The 19742-nt window shown below is 42.9% G+C and overlaps 1 protein-coding gene across 1 annotated transcript in view; it reads left to right on the forward strand.

Moving 5' to 3' along the window:
- The first annotated feature begins 16782 nt into the window (after positions 1-16782).
- Positions 16783-19742, forward strand: part of AGBL4 (AGBL carboxypeptidase 4) — a 918272-nt gene continuing 915312 nt past the window's right edge. Inside the window, exon 1 of the mRNA XM_044674812.1 lies at positions 16783-16933. Coding sequence (XP_044530747.1) covers positions 16783-16933 — 151 coding nt within the window. The remainder of the gene's footprint in view (positions 16934-19742) is intronic.

The raw sequence follows: 19742 nt of genomic DNA on the forward strand, positions 1-19742 counted from the left end.
AAGGCACCTGGGTTTAGCTGGACAGAGTTCATTGGTGACCTGAGAAATGGCGGGTGTCGGGATGTGAGAATCAGGGGGAAATAAGGATCATAGGGCCAAAGATTTTCATTCTGCAAGCGAGTTCAAGACTGTCAGATCTAACCCCCTGGATTTACAGTTGAGAGGACTGAGGCCCAGAGAACATAAGTAACTTGTCCAAAGTCTCACAGGTAGTTAATACCAGAGCCTTGTCTGAGGTGTAGGGAGTGAGGAAACAGAGAAGGCCAGTCAGGTGGATTGTTCTCAGGTGTCAGGTTTCTGTAGACGAAGTCCCTGAAGTACTGAGCAAAGTAAAAAGACCCAAAGCAGGACCACAGCAGCATCAGTCACTCAGTCCAGAATTCCTGACTGAGAAATAGAGGAGCAACTGGGAAGATGGAGGCTGCTTGAGATACGTAGCACAGGTGTCCCTTAGGAGTTTTTGGAGCAGAGCCAAAGCCTAGAAGGGGAGGAGAGAGAAAGTGGGGCAGCCTCAGGAGTTGCCACATTGTAGAGGACTGTTTAGGCCTGGCCAAATGTTGGTCTGCCTGAGGAGGCTGTAGGAACTCATTCCTGGCTAATGGATGATGGTGGGCATTGTCCCTGGGATCAGAAAGTTCTGCCACCTGAAGAGGCTATGGCATTTCATTGTTGTCTGAATGAGTCCACCATGACTTCTGCTCCTGAAGCTCTAACTTAACACTCAACATCCCTGGCAAGTTCATGAGAGGCTGTCACCCACAGGGCATCTCCATGTAGAACTCAACATCCTCCAACCAAGGTTGCAGTTTTTCCCTTTGAGTGAGGAGGCAGCTAGGTGGCCCATTAGATGGAGCACTGAGCCTGAAGTCAGGAAGATCTGAGTTCAAATCCAGCCTTAGATACTTTATAGCTTTGTGACCCAGGGCAAGTTGCCTAGCTTTTCTTGCCTCAGTTTCCTTATCTGTAAAAAAATGGGAATAACAGTATGTACATTCCAGGATTGTGAGAATCAAATGAGATAATATTTGTAAAGTGCTTAGCACAGCACCTAACACACATGGGCTCTTAACAAATGCTTGTTTCCTTCCCACTTTCTTTAAGGCGTTTCGAATTCTGAAATCATCTGTTTCATCTGAACTCTGCTTGTCCATCCTCACTAAGGCCCTCCATACTCATCTGTATCATCCCCAGTGTTCATGCCCCTCCTCTTTCTTCTCACTGCTGCCATTCTTGACCCAGTACAAAGAGCACAGAATATCATCACATGGCACTGTGAAGTGGGGGCTTAGAACATAGAATAATTAGAAAATGTTAGAATTGGAAGAGGCCTTCAAGATGAGCCAGTACAACCTCCTCCTTCTACAGTTATAAATTCAAGGCCTGGAAAGGGGAAAGGACTTGCCCAATGGCTCCTCATGGTAGAGGAGATGATCATACATTGAAATCTCCTGACCTCTAAGCTAGGGCTTTTCCTTCGTGCTCTTATCTGAGGTCTGAGGGGCCCTGGGTTTTTGTTAAGGAAAAGTAGAGTGGCTGAATCTGATTGAATTTTAGGCTTGGTATTGGGGTGAGCACTGAGGTGACTAAAACCAAAAAGTACATTTTAAATGAATCAAGAGAACAAATGGCACACTTGCATTTTCATTTTACTCAGAAGGTAGAGTGATGGGAATATGTGAAACCCAATAATCAAAGTTACCAGCAAACTACCATGTGCATGTAATCAGTGCCAAAAAGGGGTATGTGTGTGACACAGATAGGCAGAGAGAGAGAGAGAGAGAGAGAGAGAGAGAGAGAGAGAGAGAGAGAGAGAGAGAGAGAGAGATCACAATACTGTTAAAACAACATAATGGCTGATCATTTAAATGCTCCAGTCAGGAAATTCAAAGTTATTATTCCCACAGCAATCATAACTCAATTACACAGCACACATACGTATGCACACATATATGGCCATTAAAAATAATGGCATTTATAAGAATGCAAAGTAATCCAAGGTGGTGGACTCAAAATGTAGCAGAATAATAACTTTGAGTTTTGGGTTTGGGGTGCCTTGAAATGTCTCAGCAACATAGCTATTCAACCTGGATTTTTGCCCCCTTAACTACCGAGTTGAGGCTTCAGTATCTTTAGGTATATAACTTGTATCTTGAAATATAGGCAATGACAAACGGAAATATTCATGGCAGTGAAGCCATTTACTAAAGGTATCTAGCCTATGTTCCCTGGTTGAGTTTCCTTGTTGGTCTACCTGGAAATTGAACTGGACTGAAATGAATTGAATTTTGAGAGTCAGTGGATAAAGTGGCATTGGGGGAGACCTCTGGCATTGGGTTTCAGGTCCTTCAGACCTTGTTTCAGATCCTTAATCCCCTAGAGATGGAAGGGACTTGGAGGCCCTTCTAGCCTTTTGTTCTATAGTTGAGGAAACAAAAGCCCAGACTGGAAGAGGGAGTGATTTGCCCAAAATTGTTCCACAGTTAGGAAGTGAGGGAGGGAGGGTTGGAGCCCAGCTCTTCTTGGCTCCTAGTCTAACCCTCTTGTCTCCTCAGCTATTTGCTTCCAAAATGGTTCGTCAATCCATTTCTTGTGCCTCAGTTTCCTTCTCCATAAAGTAAAGGGGTTGGCCACTCTTATATCCCTGTTCCTAGGGAAGGTGAAACTAGTGGGCCATTTGGGGTCAGGAGTTCTGAGGCAATCTGGTCTTCACATACTTCCAGGAATCAGGATGTTCTGAGTTTGAATCCTTCCTTCAATCCTTAGTCGCTCTGTGACCATGGACAAAGTACTTACATTTTCTTAGGTAGGAGATGGTGCATGAGCTTTGGAGAATGTTGAAGATTCAGAGAAGTTATGTGTAGGGATGGAAGGGACCTGGGAAGACATATGTTTCAAGACCTTAATTTTTATCATTAAGGAAAATGAGGCCCTTAGAGTTTTAGGGACTTACTCAAAAGGAGGATAGCAATGCTATAGAGCAGTGGCAGGATTTTAACTCATTATTTCTGACACCATCCAGATCATTGGTCTTTCTGTGATATGACTGTGTCATGGTGGGGGTCCACTTGCTGAGAGCACCATCTTGGGGAGAGTTCAACCCGGTAACTTAATTGGTCTGAGCATTAAGGTGGGGAAATGGGCAAGGGTGGTCAGTTTGCTGTCAGAAGACAGGTTTTTGTCTCCACTCTGTCATCTACTCCTTGTTGGACCTTGGGCAAATCACTTCTCTTTAGGTCTCAAAATCCTCAACTAAAATGGTGGGATAGATTGGACTAGCTCATCTCTGAGGTCACATCCAGCTCCAAATTCAGTTAATCAGTTGAAGATATTATTAAGCAAGTATCATGTTGCTCCTAGTGTTATACTCTATGAACATAAAAATCAAAGGGAGTCAGTCCCTGCCATCTAGGAGTTCCTATTGAGTATATCATGCAAGCATATCCAGACTCAATATCAAGAAAATCAAAACAAATAGATAGAAGTTAAAAGCTAGGTAGGAAATGGGGTGTAATCATTGGAGGAGGATCAGGAGAGGGCTTCATATTCATGTGGAAGGAGGTTCCTGCGCTCCACCTTAAAGGGAGAGAGAGACTCTGTGGATTGGAGGTAAAGAGGGATAACATTTTACGTAGAGGAAATATCCAGTATAAAGGTTTGGAGGTGGGAGATGGAGCATCATAAGGTAACAAATACATCCTAAGCTCCTTTGACCTCTGAAGATCCATTGACCTTAGCAGCAGTAGCAGTAGGAGGTGTGGGTAACCAGGGATGCCAGTTAAGTTCTAATTCTAGGAGGAGCATCTTAGTGAAAATCTTTTCTTTGATAGAGACACCGAATAGCAGGGCTGCAGTTAAATTAGACAGTATAACCACTTTTATTACAGTGTGGAAATGGTTTGTCTCCAAACACTGTGACAGAGTAATGCACTGGGGCTCTTTCAATTTCAGCTAGTTATGGAGGAGAGGGGAAAAAAACAACCATTTGACCTTATCTTTTAATGAAAGAAATATGGAGCCTCCCCAGAAAGAGCCGTTATTGTCTATTTGTTTTGCTGACGTGGGCTTTGCTGCCTTCATACACCCCCACATGGATAACCAATATTTAACAATCCAAATTATGATTGTGCTATGGCAGAGAAAAGCCCCAGAATTGTGTACATCTCTAGATGGAGCAGGCATCTGATGAAATAATATGATAATGATATCTTATTTCACTCTGATAAATAGGCCTACTGAGACTTCTAGAAAGAGACTTTTGGGCTGCTTGGAATTTCTGACATTTAAATGGCTCATGCTGCTGATGAATATGACATAAAGCTCAATTTGTTTTATTTTTATATTGAAAACTACTTCACACAAAAGTTATAAGCAATTCATATTGGTTGAAAATGGCAAAAACAGATTATTAATTAAAAGTAACCTTCACCCAGAACATGTATTCTACCTCCTGAGCCAAAAACACCTTAGAAGAAAATGGTAACAAATGAGAGCTGGGCCTCAGTGACACGCCATGAGAAGAGACCTGTCAGGAGTGCCATTAGAAAGCCATATTTCGAGGCCTTTAGAATTTCAAGGGAAAATTACATGCAAGATGAAATTTGGCCCACAAATTCTTAGACTTGAAGGTGAGTTGGAGCTCTCTATCTCCTTACTGGAAGGTATTTCTGGGAGCAGGGCCCTTCAGGGAGAACCTTTGTGGGGAAGGTTTTGTCCAAGGTTTCTTCCAGACTGGAGAAAACCATTTTAAGAGTCTTTTTTTTCTGACACATTGCTATGTTCACATTCTACCCCAACAGTGCTGCATAGAATAGGTGGTTCCTTATAGTAGGTAGATAAATAGAATCATAAGCAGCTATTAGGTACTTGGCACAGTCAGCTCCTATTCTCAAGGAGCTTACATTCTAATGGACCTGGAAATATGAGGAAGGGGAGTCACTACTTAGGGAGATGGTATGAACTTCAAGGAAGTCAGGAGTATTGCTGAGAGAAGAGTAAGCATGGGTGGCCCAGGTCTTCTTCCATTAGAGATTCTTTTTCTCTTTTTTTTTTAAACCCTTGTACTTTGGTGTATTGTCTCATAGGTAGAAGATTGGTAAGGGTGGGCAATGGGGGTCAAGTGACTTGCCCAGGGTCACACAGCTGGGAAGTGGCTGAGGCCAGGTTTGAACCTAGGACCTCCTGTCTCTAGGCCTGACTCTCACTCCACTGAGCTACCCAGCTGCCCCTCCATTAGAGATTTTTGACAGCAATTCATTAGTCAGAGAAAGTGGAGGGAGTTTCAGGGGCAGAGTCATCTTTTAGGGAGGAATGGCTTCTATCAGCTTCCTAGTGCATGGCACTTTGAGCAGGCATTTCCTGAGATCTTAAAAACCTTTCTTTGAGACCCAAAAGGGAAAAAAAAAGATGGAGGGAAATACACAGATGTTAATCATAAGTGTGAATGTGAGTGGGATGAACTCATCCATAAAATGGAAACAGATGCAGAGTACATTAAAAACCAGAATCCTGGGGGCAGCTGGGTAGCTCAGTGGAGTGAGAGTCAGGCCTAGAGACAGGAGATCCTAGGTTCAAATCCAGCCTCAGCCACTTCCCAGCTGTGTGACCCTGGGCAAGTCACTTGACCCCCATTGCCCACCCTTACCAATCTTCCACCTATGAGACAATACACCGAAGTACAAGGGTTTTAAAAAATAAACAAACAAACAAAAAAAAACAGAATCCTATAAGTTGTTTATAAGAAATACATTTGAGGCAGGTAGACATACCCAGACTAAAGGTAAAGGGATAGAGCAGAATCTATTAAGCTTCAGCTGAAATAAAAAAGCAGAAGTAGTAATAATCATGATTCCAGACAAAGCTGAAACAAAAATAGATCTAATTAAAAGAGATAAGAAAGAAAATTACATCTTGATAAGAGTTACTATAGACAATGATGTAATATCAATATTGACCAAATATTCATCAAATGGTATAACCTCTAAAATTTTAAAGGAGAAATTAAAAGAACTTCAGAAGGAAATAGACAGTAAAACTATACTAGTGGGGGACCTCAACCTTCCCTTCTTAGAACTAGATAAAACTAACCAAAAAATAAACAAGAAAAAAGTAAAGGAAGTGAATGAAATTTTAGGAAAGTTAGTTTTAATAGATTTCTGGAAAAAATTGACTGGGGATAAAAAGGAATATACCCTTTTTACAGCAGTATGTGGTATGTACACAAAAATTGACCATTATGGCATAAAAACTTCACTACCAAATACAGAAAAGTAGAATAAAATAATAAATGCATTATTTTTCAGATCATAATTCAATGGAAAGAAAAATTTAAAAGTAATTAGAAACTAAATCTAATTCTAAAAAAGGGTGGGTCACAGAACAAATTAGAAATACAATTAATAATTTCTTTAAATAAATAGAATGACAAATAGGAGACAACATATCAGAATTTATGGGATATAGCCAAAGCAGTTCTTAGGAGAAAATTTGTATCTCTGAAAGCCTACATCAGTAAAATAGAGGAAAAGCAGATCAGTGAATTAGGCATGCAGGTAAAAACACTAGAAAAAAACCAACAAATTAGCTAAAGACTAAATTGAAAATCCTAAAAATCAAAGGAGAACTTAATAAAATTAAAAGAACGAGAACTACTAAACTAATAAATAAGACTAGGAGTTGGTTTTCATGAAAAATGAAATAGCATTGACTAGTTCGATTTAAAAAAAAGGAAAGAAGAAAATCAACCAGTTTCAAAATTGAAAAGAGTGAATTCACCATCAATGAAGAGGAAATTAAAGCAATAATTATGAGCTATTCTGCCTAATTATATGACAATATATCTGATAATCCAGGTGAATTAGATAAATATTTACAAAAATATAAATTGCCCAGATTAACAACAGAGGAACTAGAATACTGAAATATTCCCATCTCAGAAGAAGAAATTGAATAATCTATCAAAGAATTCCTTAAGGAAAAAATCCCTATGGCCAGATACATTCACAAGTGATTTCTATCAAACATTTATCCCAACACTATAAAAACAATTAATTCTAATACTATATAAACTATTTGAAAAAAAGGTAAAATAAGAGTCCTGCCAAATTCTTTTTATGATACATATATGGTGCTGATACCTAAACCATGAAGACCAAAAACAGAGAAAGAAAATTATAGACCAATTTCCTTAATGAATTATGATGCAAAAATCCTAAATAAAACACTAGCAAAGAGACAACAGCAATATATCACAAGGATTATTCACTATTACCAGGTGGGTTTTATACCAGGAATGCAGGGCTGGTGGAATATTAGGAAAACTATCAGCATAATTGTCCATATCAGTAATTAAACTAACAAATTACACAATTATCTCAATAGATGCAGAAGCTTTTGACAAACTATAACACACATTCCTATTAAAAATCTAGAAAGCATAGGAATAAAAGGGTCTTTCCTGAAATACAATAAGTAGTATCTATCTAAAACCATCAGCAACTATTGTCTGCAATGGGGATAAGTTCTTCCCATTAAGATCAGGGGTGAAGAAGGATGCCCATTATTACCACTATTGATTTAATATTGTACTAAATTGCTAGCTTTAGTAATAAGAGAAGAAAAAGAAATGGAAGGAGTTAAAGTAGGCATATCACTTTTTGCAGATGATATGATGATATACTTTGAGAATCCTAGAGAATCAACTAAAAAACTAGTTGAAATAATTAGTAACTAGCAAAGTTTTAGAATACAAAATAAACTCACACAAATCATCAGCATTTCTATATATTACCAATAAAGTCCATCAGCAAGAGAAAGAAAAATTCTATTTAAAATAACTCTAAACAATATAGAACACGTAGGAATCATACTTGCCAAGACAAACACAAGTATTATATCAATGCAATTACAAAACACTTTTCACCCAAAGTTAGATCTAAACAATTGGAAAAACATTAATTACTTGTGGTTAGGCCAAGCTAATATAATAAAGATGACAATTCTACCTAAATTAATTATTTACTTATTCAGTGCCTTGCCAATTGAACTACCAAAAATTATTTTATAAAACTAGAAAAAATAACAACATTCATCTGGAAGAACAAAAGATTTAGAATATCAAGGGAATTAATGAAAAAATGTGAAGGAAGGTGGCCTAGCAGCACCGGATCTCAAACTGTATATAAAGTAGTAATCATCAAAACAGTCTGGTACTGGCTAAGAAATTGAAGGAGAGATTAATGGAATAGACAAGTGTTTGATAAACTCAAAGATCCCAGCTTTTGGGATAGGAACTCACTATTTGACTAAAACTGCTGGCTAATTTGGAAAACAGTATGGCAGAAACTAGGGATAGACCAATGTCTCCCATTCTTTACCAAAATGGATATGTGATTTATACACAAAGGGTAATTCCATAAGTAAATTAGGGGAACACAGAATAGTTTACCTGTCAGATCTATAAAGAAGTGAAGAATTTATGACCAAACAAGAGACAGAGAACATTACAAGTTGTAAAATGAATAAATTTGACTATATTAAATTAAAAAGTTTTTGTACAAACAAAATCAATGTAACCAAGAAGGAAAACAATAAACTGGGAAAAATGTTTTCTAACAAATTTCTCTAATTAAGGTCTCATTTCTCAAATTTATGGAGAATTAAGTCAAATGTTTGAGAATACAAGCCATTTCCTAATTGATAAATGGCCAAAGGATATGAACAAGCAGTTTTCAAATGAAATCAATGCCGTCAATAATCATATGAAAAATGCTCTAAGTCAGTGATTCCCAAAGTGAGCACTACCTCCCCCTGGTGGGTGCTGCAGCGATCCATGGAAGCGGTGATGGCCACAGGTGCATTTATCTTTCCTATTAATTGCTACTAAAATTTTTTAAAAATTACTTTCCAGGGGGCTAAGTAATATTTTTTTCTGGAAAGGGGGTGGTAGGCCAAAAAAGTTTGGGAACCACTGCTCTAAGTCATTATTTATTAGAGAAATGAAAATTAAAATAACCCTGAGGAACCACCTCACACATCAGAAATAATGTCTCAGCTAAAAATCCTATTTTCTTCAAGAAACCTTTTGCAGTCCTTTTAAATTTCAGTGCCTTCCCTCTATTGTTATCTCCAGAGTAACATGCATATCTCTTGTTTGCGTGCTGTTGTTTCCTTGTTGTCTCTGCCTTAAACTACAGGCTCCTCAAGAGCAGGGACTGCTTTATTCCTTCCTTTGAACACCCAATGCTGTAGCAAACACTTAAGAAATGATGATTGCCTTGATTTAAAAACAAATATGCTTTGTTTTTTTTGTTTTTATATTGCTGTTGTGGAGGAAGTGGCTACTTTTTGTCATTGAATGAGAGTACTGGGATATCTGTTCTTCTGCCTTGATCATAGGATCATAGATAGAGAGCTGGATGGGATCTCAGAGACCACCAACTCCAAAGCTATCATTTCGTAGAGGAGTCTGAGGCTCAGAGAGTGTGATAGAAATGACCAGGGTGCGTTGGGTCCTATTCTAAACTCATTATTGTGTATTGGCTCCAAGGCAGAAGACCAGTAAGGGCTAGGCAATGGGAGTGAAGTGACTTGCCCAAAGTCACACAGCTAGAAGGGTCTGAGGCCAGATTTGAGCCCAGGACCTCCTGGTCTGGCTCTTAATCCACTAAGCTGCCCCCTCTCACCTGATTTTAATTTCTTCCAGGAGGCTGTATTTTGAAAGCTTTTGATTCCATGTAGGTTGGGGAGTATTCGTTTTGGGCAGAGCATAGTGATATCTATTAAACAATGTTGCTCTCATATTTTTATGGATTGATGCTCTCTCTGGGTAATTGTGGGCTTCAGCTCTCTCTGTCATATTGCTATGTTTCCAAGACAGTTTATTTTTTGAATTCTTAAGGATATTTTGTGATTTGTACTTGCTGTATGAGGATTTGTTGTCTTTGAGTTTAGAAAGCATATCATTCTATCCACCTGTGTCTTTCTAGGTAACTGGTAGCTTCTAAATCTTTGCTAGCTGCAACAATAACTTGCCATCCATCCATCCTTTCACTGCCTAATCTGCATTGATCTGTAAGGTCAGCTTCTCCTAGGATCACCTTTCTGTCAGTCTGCTGCCAGAGACCGTCCACTGTCTGGCTGTCACAAAGCAGACCTTACCAGCTCAGCCATTTGTTTGAAGCTTCTGGATCACCCTGTGGTTGGTTGAGCCCACGTGGATATCAGCCATGGAGCATCTTTTGATTCCACTGTTGGGTTTTAGCCTTTTATAGGTTCTGTGCAGAGATAAACCATTTCCAAATATATTCAACCAGTCCACATACCTGTTGTCAGCCTTTACTTTTGAGCTCTGTTTTTTTCACAAGCATTTCGGTAAAAGTTTAAACTGTTTATCATGTTCCCTGTAAGGGAGTATTTGTCTTTATAGAGCAGCCTCAGGGTGATTACCTCTGTGCTTTATTAAAACTATTGGGGTTTTTGTTTATATTGTTATTATTTTGGGGATATCTAGATTAAAAAACAGTCTTGGTATACAGTTTTAAAGATTCTCCTTTTAACAGCTTGTAACCTTTTCCTATGATGAGAGCATTGTCCAACAGATGAGAAATCTATAATGAGCATGAGATCAAGGCCCTGGTTCTAAACCGTCTACCAATTTATCACTGAGATAGAAATGCCAGAAGGTCGAGTGCCGCCTTATTTAAAGAGGAAGGGGCCTAACTTATGGTTGATGAAAAACTTCCAGGGCTGGTGGGCTCAGTTTTCTAATATGGGATGACTCCCTCTTCCTATTAGGCCAGAGTTGGTTCCATGTCCCTTTTTCTTACCCATGAAGGGCTTTGTTGACCTGTGAAAATACATACTAGTTTGGCCTTTGGGAGATTTGCATGTATGATTTTTCATGATATACAACAATATTCTTGCTCCTAATTTAGACTTGGATTCCTGAACTAAATTTTCATTTTTGTGCTAAAAACAGAAACCTGAAAAACAACATCTGGCTGGTTGTCCTAGGTCTCCTTCTGCCAAGTTCTATATTCAAAGTATTCCAACCCAGTGTTCCCCAACTGTGGTCCAATGAAGGTTCTTGGGGGTCTTCACTGTTCCTCTCTCCCTTTCAGAGAATTATAGACTTCTTGATGTGGCCCTTCATGACCTCCCTCCTTCCCCTTGTCAGCTGTGGAATTCTTCTCCAACTTTTAAAGTACAATTTAGTGGCCAATTCTTCTTAGAAGAAAAGTAGGGGAAAAATGTCCTATATAAATATATATGTGTACACACACACACACACATACACACACACACACACACACACACGGGGGGGGGGAGGGAGGCAGGGAATAAAAGAGAAACCTATTCAAAATACACAGAAGAATTACGTGGTATACTTGAGAGGTCAGACACAAGTATTTGGCCGGGGGGTGGGGGTGGGGGAACCAGTAAAAGCCTCCTTCAGGAACCTAAAAGATGTCAGTGTGGATGAAATTGCATCCTCGTCCTGAGAGATAGCTAGTACAAAGGGCCAGAGAGGAGATGGAGGATGGACTGTGTGAAGTGTGAGGACTAGGGAGGAGGCCTGTTTGTCTGGCCTGCTGAGCTGCATGTTCTAAGGCTAAAATGGAGTCAGATTTTGAAGAGCACCAAGTGCCACACTGGGGACTTTAGCCTGAATTCTTTCAGCAATGGGGAGTCACCAGAGTTTACCAAAAGGTGATGTGGGCTGATCTTCAGTTAAGGAAATATCACTTTGACAGCTGAGTGTAGGAAAGCTTGGTGTGAGTCTGGGAGAACTGTTAGGAGGTTATTACAGACGTCTGAGAAGGAGACATTGAGGACCTAAACCAGGCCTCCGAGATGAGGTGTGAAGAGAGATAAGGAGGCCTGTGTGAGGCATGCTGTGGAGATAGAAAGGGCAAGCTTTGGCAGCTCATTGGGATGTGGGGTACGTGAAAGTGAGGAGTCCAGGCAAATCTGAGTCACAAGGTGGATGGTACCTTCTACAGAAAAGGGAAATTCAGGGGGAAAGATATGAGGTCCGTGTTTCTTTAGATTGAGTTTAGATGCCTACGGGGCATGCACCTTCAAAATAAAGCGGGTGGCTCTATGCCTGCTGCACAGTGGAGGCTCTGGCCTTACCCACAAACCTTTAGAAGGAGCTGGACAGAAATGGCAGCTGCCAGCACAGCACAGGAGGGCAGTGGCCTTATTGCCTCTGACTTCGGTCAGAGTGCTGCGTTTGTGACACAGCTTAGGAGGGGGCAGCCAAAGGAGGCCTAACAGGGTGGTACAAAGATTAGTTGAAGTTAGGGAGTAATTTGGGTTTGTTAGGCCTGGCAAAGAAGACTTGGGGCTGTCATTAAATATTTGAAGTCTGTCCTGGGATTATACTGGTTCTGCTTGTCCCCAGAAGTCCGAGAGAACCAGGAGCCCTGGGAAAAGTTATAGGGAGACAGGTTTTGGCTCATTGTAAAGAAAGACTTTTTCTGAATTAGAAGTTTATCAGAGATATATCAAAGGCACATGAGCCCCGTTTCATGAGTAACATGAGTAGGGGATATAACCCTCCTGCCTAAAACATTACATGGAAGGCCAACGTGGGAGTTAAGGTGCAAAGGGCCTGTGCCTTCTCTCCTTCCCTGCTGCCATGTGCAGGAGGAGGAAGACAGCAGTTCTGGTGAGATGTCCTTGGCTGCCAGTGACTGTGCCACATAGCCATCGTCTTAGTTGCTTTGGTCAGATCCCCAGGATTGGCATCTTACTTCCTGAGCATTTGGTTAGGACATGATGCAAAGCAACATGAGCCTTACTGGTCCACTCCCCCATCCGTGGTGGCATTTTGGGGGGTTTGTATTGAAAAGTAGATTTCTCATCTATTTTTCATACATTTTCATGTTTATATATACCATCATTTCACCAAAATCACCCACATGCATTTTAGTCCATGGAAAGTAGCTTTGTGTTATTTATGGATGTGAACATGTCTATTTGAAATTTTGGTAAATTAAGCCCAGACAAGTGTTTATGAGAGACATGATTGCTATCCTCCACTCTCTGAAGTATTGTCATGTAAAAATCTTCTGTTTGGCTCCAGAATACAAAACTAGGACAAGCCAGTGAAAGTTAGAGGGAGGCAGGTGTAGCCGGGTTGGAGGAAAAATGTTTTCCCTCTTACAGTTGCCTCAAAGGGGAGTTCATCAGAGTGAATAAATCATTTAATTCACCAAGCAGTTATTAGGCCCCTACTCTGTGTCAGGCATTTTGCTAGGGTCTGGGGTGACAAAAGGTGAAATGGTTCCTGCCCTCAAGGTAGGGCTGGATGACCAAGTGTGTGCAGATCTATAACCTACCTCTCAACCTGGAAGATCCCTTCCAAATCTGAAACCTGGGGATTCTGCGCTGGCCAGCTGAGGCCAGCTGAAGGAACTTGGGATGCTTCTCCTGGAGAAGGCAGGACTTGGTTGGGGTCAGGATCTTCTGTGCTCCAATATGTCCAAAGGCATCAAGGGGAAAAAGCGGTAGCTATTTTTGGCTTGGCCCCAGAGGGCAACATGGGGAAGGGTCTTCAGTTCATGACATATGAAGACTGGTTGAAAGAAGTGCAGGCTTCCAAGAGTATGGAGGAAGGAAGAGATCTTTTTTCTCTTTGACTCCAGAGGGCAAACCCAGAATCACAAATTCCAGAGTTGGGAAAGAGCATCTATGACCATCTAGTCCCACTCAGGCCCTCTACCATATCTATCATCTACTGTAAAGCACATATATAATTGTGCTTCAGAATCTCTTAGGAGGGGGAGTCTCTCATTTGCAGAGGCAGCTTTGGGACAGTTTGTCCTGACACAAGTCCAGATTTGGCCTATTGCTGTCTTCCCCAGACAAGCAGAAAAATGTCTAATCCTGAAGCCTATGAGAGTGCCTGCATCATCTGCCCTTCTGCAACATCTGCCATTTGTTCCTGGTTATATCTTGTGGGGCCAAGTAGAAAAAAACTACAACTAATCCTAATTTGATTCAACATTTATAAAGTATGTACTGTGTGCTCTGTTCATCGTGGGGAGAGAGAGAGAGATAAGGAGGGAGAGGGAGAGAGAAGAAAGGGGAGAGATGGGGAGAGAAAGAGGGAGGGAGAGGAAAAAGAGATGGACAGACAGAACACACACCAGCCATGGAATGGTGCCCTTCCTCAGGAGGCAAGGACACACCTGGGTCTATGAGAAGAAGGCGGCACAGGGGGTAGCTGGGTAGCTCAGTGGATTGAGAGTCAGGCCTAGAGACGGGAGGTCCTAGGTTCAAATCCGGCCTCAGACACTTCCCAGCTGTGTGACCCTGGGCAAGTCACTTGACCCCCATTGCCCACCCTTACTACTCTTCCACCTAGGAGCCAATACACAGAAGTTAAGGGTTTAAAAAAGAAAAAGAAGAAGAGGAAGAAGAAGGTGGCATAGTGAGGAGATGAAATGATTTTTGTAGTGAATAAAAAGTCAGCCATGTGGCTGATGGGGAGAAGGCGAGTGGGGCGAAGCCAGGGACAGCCCTTCTGGTGCTTGGGGACAGCAGTCACATGTCCCTTGGGTCTTCTCCAGGCTAAAGATGCCTTATTGATTTAGCCACCTTGAAAGGGCACAGACCAGAAACCCTTGGCTATTCTTTTTTCCAGATGCCCATGTATCAATATCATTGCCCAGCATGTGGTATTCCAGATAAAGCACTTTAGGGGTGGTGCTCAGAAGGATCCTTACCCCCTCACTCTGGAGTCTGTCCCTCTCAGATCAGGCCAAAGTCTCATTCATTCTTTGACTGACTCACACTCACCTGGTGATCCATCATCATTCCTAGAGGTTTTCCAGCAAATGGCTATCTGATTGCCCCTGCCCGTCTTATCCTGATGAATAAGAGGCCCATGGAGACCCAGAGTCAGGGAGATCTTCCTGACAAGTAGCACTGTCCCAGGATGGGATGAGCTGCTCTGGGGGTCAATCAGCCTGGACCGCATGCCCAGCTTCTGGCCACCTGAGGGGTAGGGAGTTTCCTTTTTCAGGCAGAAACAGAACTCCAGGCCTCTGAGGGTGCTACAGGCTCAGATTCTGTGTCTTGGGGATTGTTGCACTGTGTTAGATAGTGACAAATGGGAATGCACCCAGATAGGTCTCCAGGACTGTGAGGAATCTGAAGCCATGTCCTGTGAGAAAGGATGGATGGGACTGGGAGTGGGGGCTTCACCTTCATGGGGACAGGGCCATGATCCCCAAGTTTTGGGGTGATCGTGATGGGGAGCAGGTGTCATCCTGACTTTACTAGGCCCCAGACAGTAAAACTAGGAGCCTTGAGGAACGCTGAGGGAGGGAGGGAGATGTCACTTTAGCCCAAAGAAGAGCTTCTTCACAGAGAGGACTACAAGTGAAATGGGCTACCTTATGGAGTATGAGCTCCCCATCTGGGTTGCAACGTGTCTGAGACCAGCACTTTTTAAGGAATGCTTTAGAGGGCAATTCATGTTTTGGTATAGGTTGGATTAGATTGCTGAGGGCTTGTTTCATTCTTTTAGATCTCCAGTGCCTGGCACCTGGCATACAGTCATTCAGTTGTTTCAGTCATGTCTTGACTCTCCATGACTCCTTTTTTTTTTTTTTGGCAAAGATACTGGAGTGGTTTGCCATTTTCTTCTCCAGCTCCAGATAAGGAAACTGGGGCAAATAGGGTGAAATGTCTTGCCCAGGGACATAGCTAGTAAAGGTTTTGATGGGTAGATTTGAACTCAGATCTTCCTCATTCCAAGTTTTATGCAAAGTGGCACCATCTAGCCAGCATACAATAGGTACTTAATAAATGCTTATTGATTGATTTAGTTTTTGGTGACTTCTGAGGTCATTCTCAATCAATTCTGTGATTCTGTGAAGCTTTGCTATAGATAAGTGCTAAATATGAAATAATAATAACAACAGTAATAATACTTAATGGAAATCTATTGGAGCTGTGGTCTTCCTGGTTCTAGAGTTCCTGCCAGTGATGAACAGATCAAAGTCCATCTCTGCTTACCTTTTTTCAGTCTATCAATCAATCAGCATTTATTAAGTGCCTTTTATGTGCCAGGCACTCTGCTGCTTTCTGAAGATACAAAAGAGGCAAAAGACAGTCCCTGCCCTCAAGGGGCTCACAGTCTAATGGGGGAATCAACATGCAAACATAGGCAAAGCAAGCTAGATACAGGATAGGTAGGAAATGATTTCCAAAAGGAAAGTCCTGGAATTAAAAGGGGCTGGAGAAGGCTTCCTGTAGAAGTTGGGATTTTAATTGGAATTTAAAGGAAGCCAGGGAGGTTTGTAGTCAGAGCAGAGGGAAAACATTCCAGGCAGGAGGAACAGCCAGAAAGCCTGGAATGGAGAGATGGAGTGTCTTGTTTGTGGCCCAGCAGGAGGCCTGTGACACTGGATGGAAAATTATGTATTGGGAGTAAGGGGCAAGAGGACCGGACAGGTAGGAGGGGGTCTTGCTGTGAAGGGCTGGGAAAGTCCAACAGAACACTTCTTATTTGCTCCTGGAGGCAGTAGGGAGTCACTGAAGGAGCAGACCTGAGTTTTATTAGGAAGATCCTTTAGTGGCTGCATGGAGGATGAATTCAAGTGTGAGAAATTTGGGGCTGGTAGACACTCCCATGTCCACCCTACAACTTGCCACAGGGGAGCAAGCTTTGTTCTTTGTTTATTCCAGGAGACCAAGTTGAAAAGGCCAACATATTCATATCACAGACCTGGTTCTGCTTTTGTTTGATGCTTGGGGTTGAATTCAGGAATGCTCATTGACATCTTGGTGTTCACAGGCAATGACCTTGGAAATGATGACATCATCGCAGGGAATGTGAGCAAATTCATTGCCACCCCCCTCGGCTATTTTGGGCCTCCCAAGAAGGGCCATCTGATCTTCGATGCCTGCTTTGAGAGCGGTGAGTCCTTGGAGGCCAAGCCCTCCATTTCCCCTACTGCAGGGAGAAGGCCTTCCTCGGGGCCTTCCGAGACAAACTGAGTACTTTCCCATAATCACCTCGGTCTTTGGTAGAATTAATTGGCAAGAAAATATGGGAAAATGCTGAAAAAGTATGATATGATTTCCACCCTCCCCCCCCCACTAGAATGCTGGCTTCTGGAGGACAGGACCCTGCCTTGATCCACGTGCTTTCTATTAAGCCCTTCCCCTGTGCTAAGCACAGGGACCCAGCCAGGAAAGGCATCCGGCTGAGCCCCCTGGAAGCTGCCATTCTAATGGGGAGACCACAGGTGGTGTTCGGAGAGACCCCTGATCCTTAGGATGGAGCAGCCCAGCAGTGGTCTGGCCTTTCCCCAGAGCTGCTTCTGCTGACATTCGGCTTCTGCTGCCCACTCATTTGAGGGTGCCCAGCAGTGGTCTGGCCCCATCTCCACAGGGGCTGCTTCTTGGGGTGACGGCTGCTGCGGGCTGTGGGCTGGGATCAGGACTGTCGTCTTAGGCAGATGAGAAGGGGCCGACTTTACTGAGGGCTGCAGAGCCTCCAGGGCTGCTGCTGACTTAGAAAACCACATAGCAACGCTGTCTGTCTATGCCTTTTGATTTATTTTGTTAAAGAGTTCCCAGGTACATGGGCAAGGCACATGTTTGTCACCTTTAGTCTGCGGAATGCTGCCACTTCCAGGTTTCCTGGGTTTACCTGCTTTTCCATGTTAGTGGTGGCAAGAAAGGTGGACCAGGCCCTCTCCACGGGGTCCCTCCCTTTCACGATGGCTGTGGAGTCCAGGCTGGAAGCAGGCCCAAAGGTCCAGAGGCCTTCTCTTCCAAAGGCTTTTGGGTTCAGGGGCCCGAGGGGTCTCCATCAGGGTCTGAGGGGATAAAGTGGTGCCTGCCTCCTGCCTGCCTCCTTGCGGGCCTGGCTGCTTTCTCTTTGTTTCCTGAGCACTGCATGGGGCCATGCACATAGTAGGTGCTTAGTCAACATTTGTTGTATAAAGTAGTTCTAAAACCGTGCTCTGCCTGCACTTTTAGAAGGCTGGTAAAGGAGACCGAGAAGGAGCCCCGAGGAGTTGGGCCTGCCTTAGATGTAAGATGGTGATGCTCTCAGTGGGGAGAGGAGAGAGCAGGGGAGGTTTGTGAGGAAAGAATGCATTTTGTTTTGGACAGGTCCAGTTAGAGGTGGGTGGGGAACATCTGGTTGGGACCAGAGCTCAAGAGAGAAGCCAGGGCCAGGCAGAGAGATCTGAAAATCATTGGCTTAGAGGTGATAATAGAGCCTTTGGAAGCTGGAGAGAGACAGAGACAGACAGAGTAGTCACCTGACATGTATTAAGCACCTACTGTGTGCCAGGCACTGTGCTAGCTTCTGGGGATTTAGAGACAAAATGGAAGTCTCTCTGGCCAGTAGGAGCCTATTGGAGGAGGTAGCATATACTTACTTGAGAACACACCAAAAGAAGGAAACTTGTTGGGGATGGGAAGGGCTTCCAGGAGAAGGTGGCTCTTGAGCTGAGTTTTAAGGAAAGACGGGTCTCTCGAAGGTGGGGTGGAAGAGGGGAGATAGATGGCATCTCAGGTGTTGGGGACAGCCACGCAGGAGACAGGAGAGGGAGTGTTCCCATCTGTGAGGAGCAATCAGAAAGCTAGTGTGCCTGGACTGTGGTGTAGACAGAGGACAAAGACACTAAGGCTGCCAAGTAAGGTAGGAGAAAGCCAGGCTGTCCAGAGCTCTCCCTGATAAGCAGGGGCGTGTGTGTCTGGTTAGAGGGCACCCCAGAGCTGCTTTAGCCACGGCATGATTTGCTCCTGAGGAAGAGCTGTTGGCAGCCATGTGGAGGACGGCCTAGAGAGGAGACCTAGAGAGAGGCCCTTAAAGCACTCCAGCTCAGAGCCTGCAGAGTGGAGAGATGGGCACAGAACCAGGGAATCACTTTGAGAGATTGGTGGTGTTGGGGGAACCTCACAGGAGCTCTCTTTTAGCCTGAGTTTGAGATGTCTGAGGGACATCCATTTAGAAAGAGACAATAGGCACCTGGGGATGTGACATTAGATCTCAGGGTAGGAATTGAGGCTGGATACATAGCCCCGAGCATCTGTGGGGTGGAAATTTTTTTTATCAGTGACGAGGATAGTGGCATAGTTGGCATGTTCCCTAGATGTGCAGATGACATGGATCTGAGAGGGAGAAAGAACAAATGGATAACATAGAATCCAGAAAGATTGTGATGGGCAAACTATGGCCCGTGGGCCAGATGCAGCCCTTCTCTTTCATAATCTTTCAGCCATTAATAGGGCTCTGAATCACAAAAAATACAAGAATTTTGTCAAACGTATCGTTATTTTTTAATAAATTATATTGGCCTGCCTAGTTTTTTTTTCCTTTCCTTTGGCCCCCTCCTTTAAAAAGTTTGCCCATCACTGGTCTAGAGCATAGGCTGAATCCACTGAGATGAGATTCCAGACAGATAAATTTGGTGTCTTTCACTGGGGTCCAAAGAATCAGCTTCCCATGTATAAAATGAAAGAAAAGGAGGATTTTTAAAAAGTCTAGAAATTCTAATTGCCTGTAGGCTCAATGTGAACAAGCAAACCAATAAGCCAAGCTAGTCTTGGCTTGCATTGAGAGAGGTCTAGTCTCTGGGAATAAGGAGGAGTTTTTATTCCTTTACTCTGTTCTTGTTAGACCTCATCTGGAAGACTGTAGTTCATTTTTTCCCTCTCTTCCTTCCTTCCTTCCTTCCTTCCTTCCCTTTCTCTCTCCCTCCCTCCCT

This window comes from Gracilinanus agilis, chromosome 4 (genome assembly GCF_016433145.1).
Source record: "Gracilinanus agilis isolate LMUSP501 chromosome 4, AgileGrace, whole genome shotgun sequence".
Taxonomy (NCBI): domain Eukaryota; kingdom Metazoa; phylum Chordata; class Mammalia; order Didelphimorphia; family Didelphidae; genus Gracilinanus; species Gracilinanus agilis.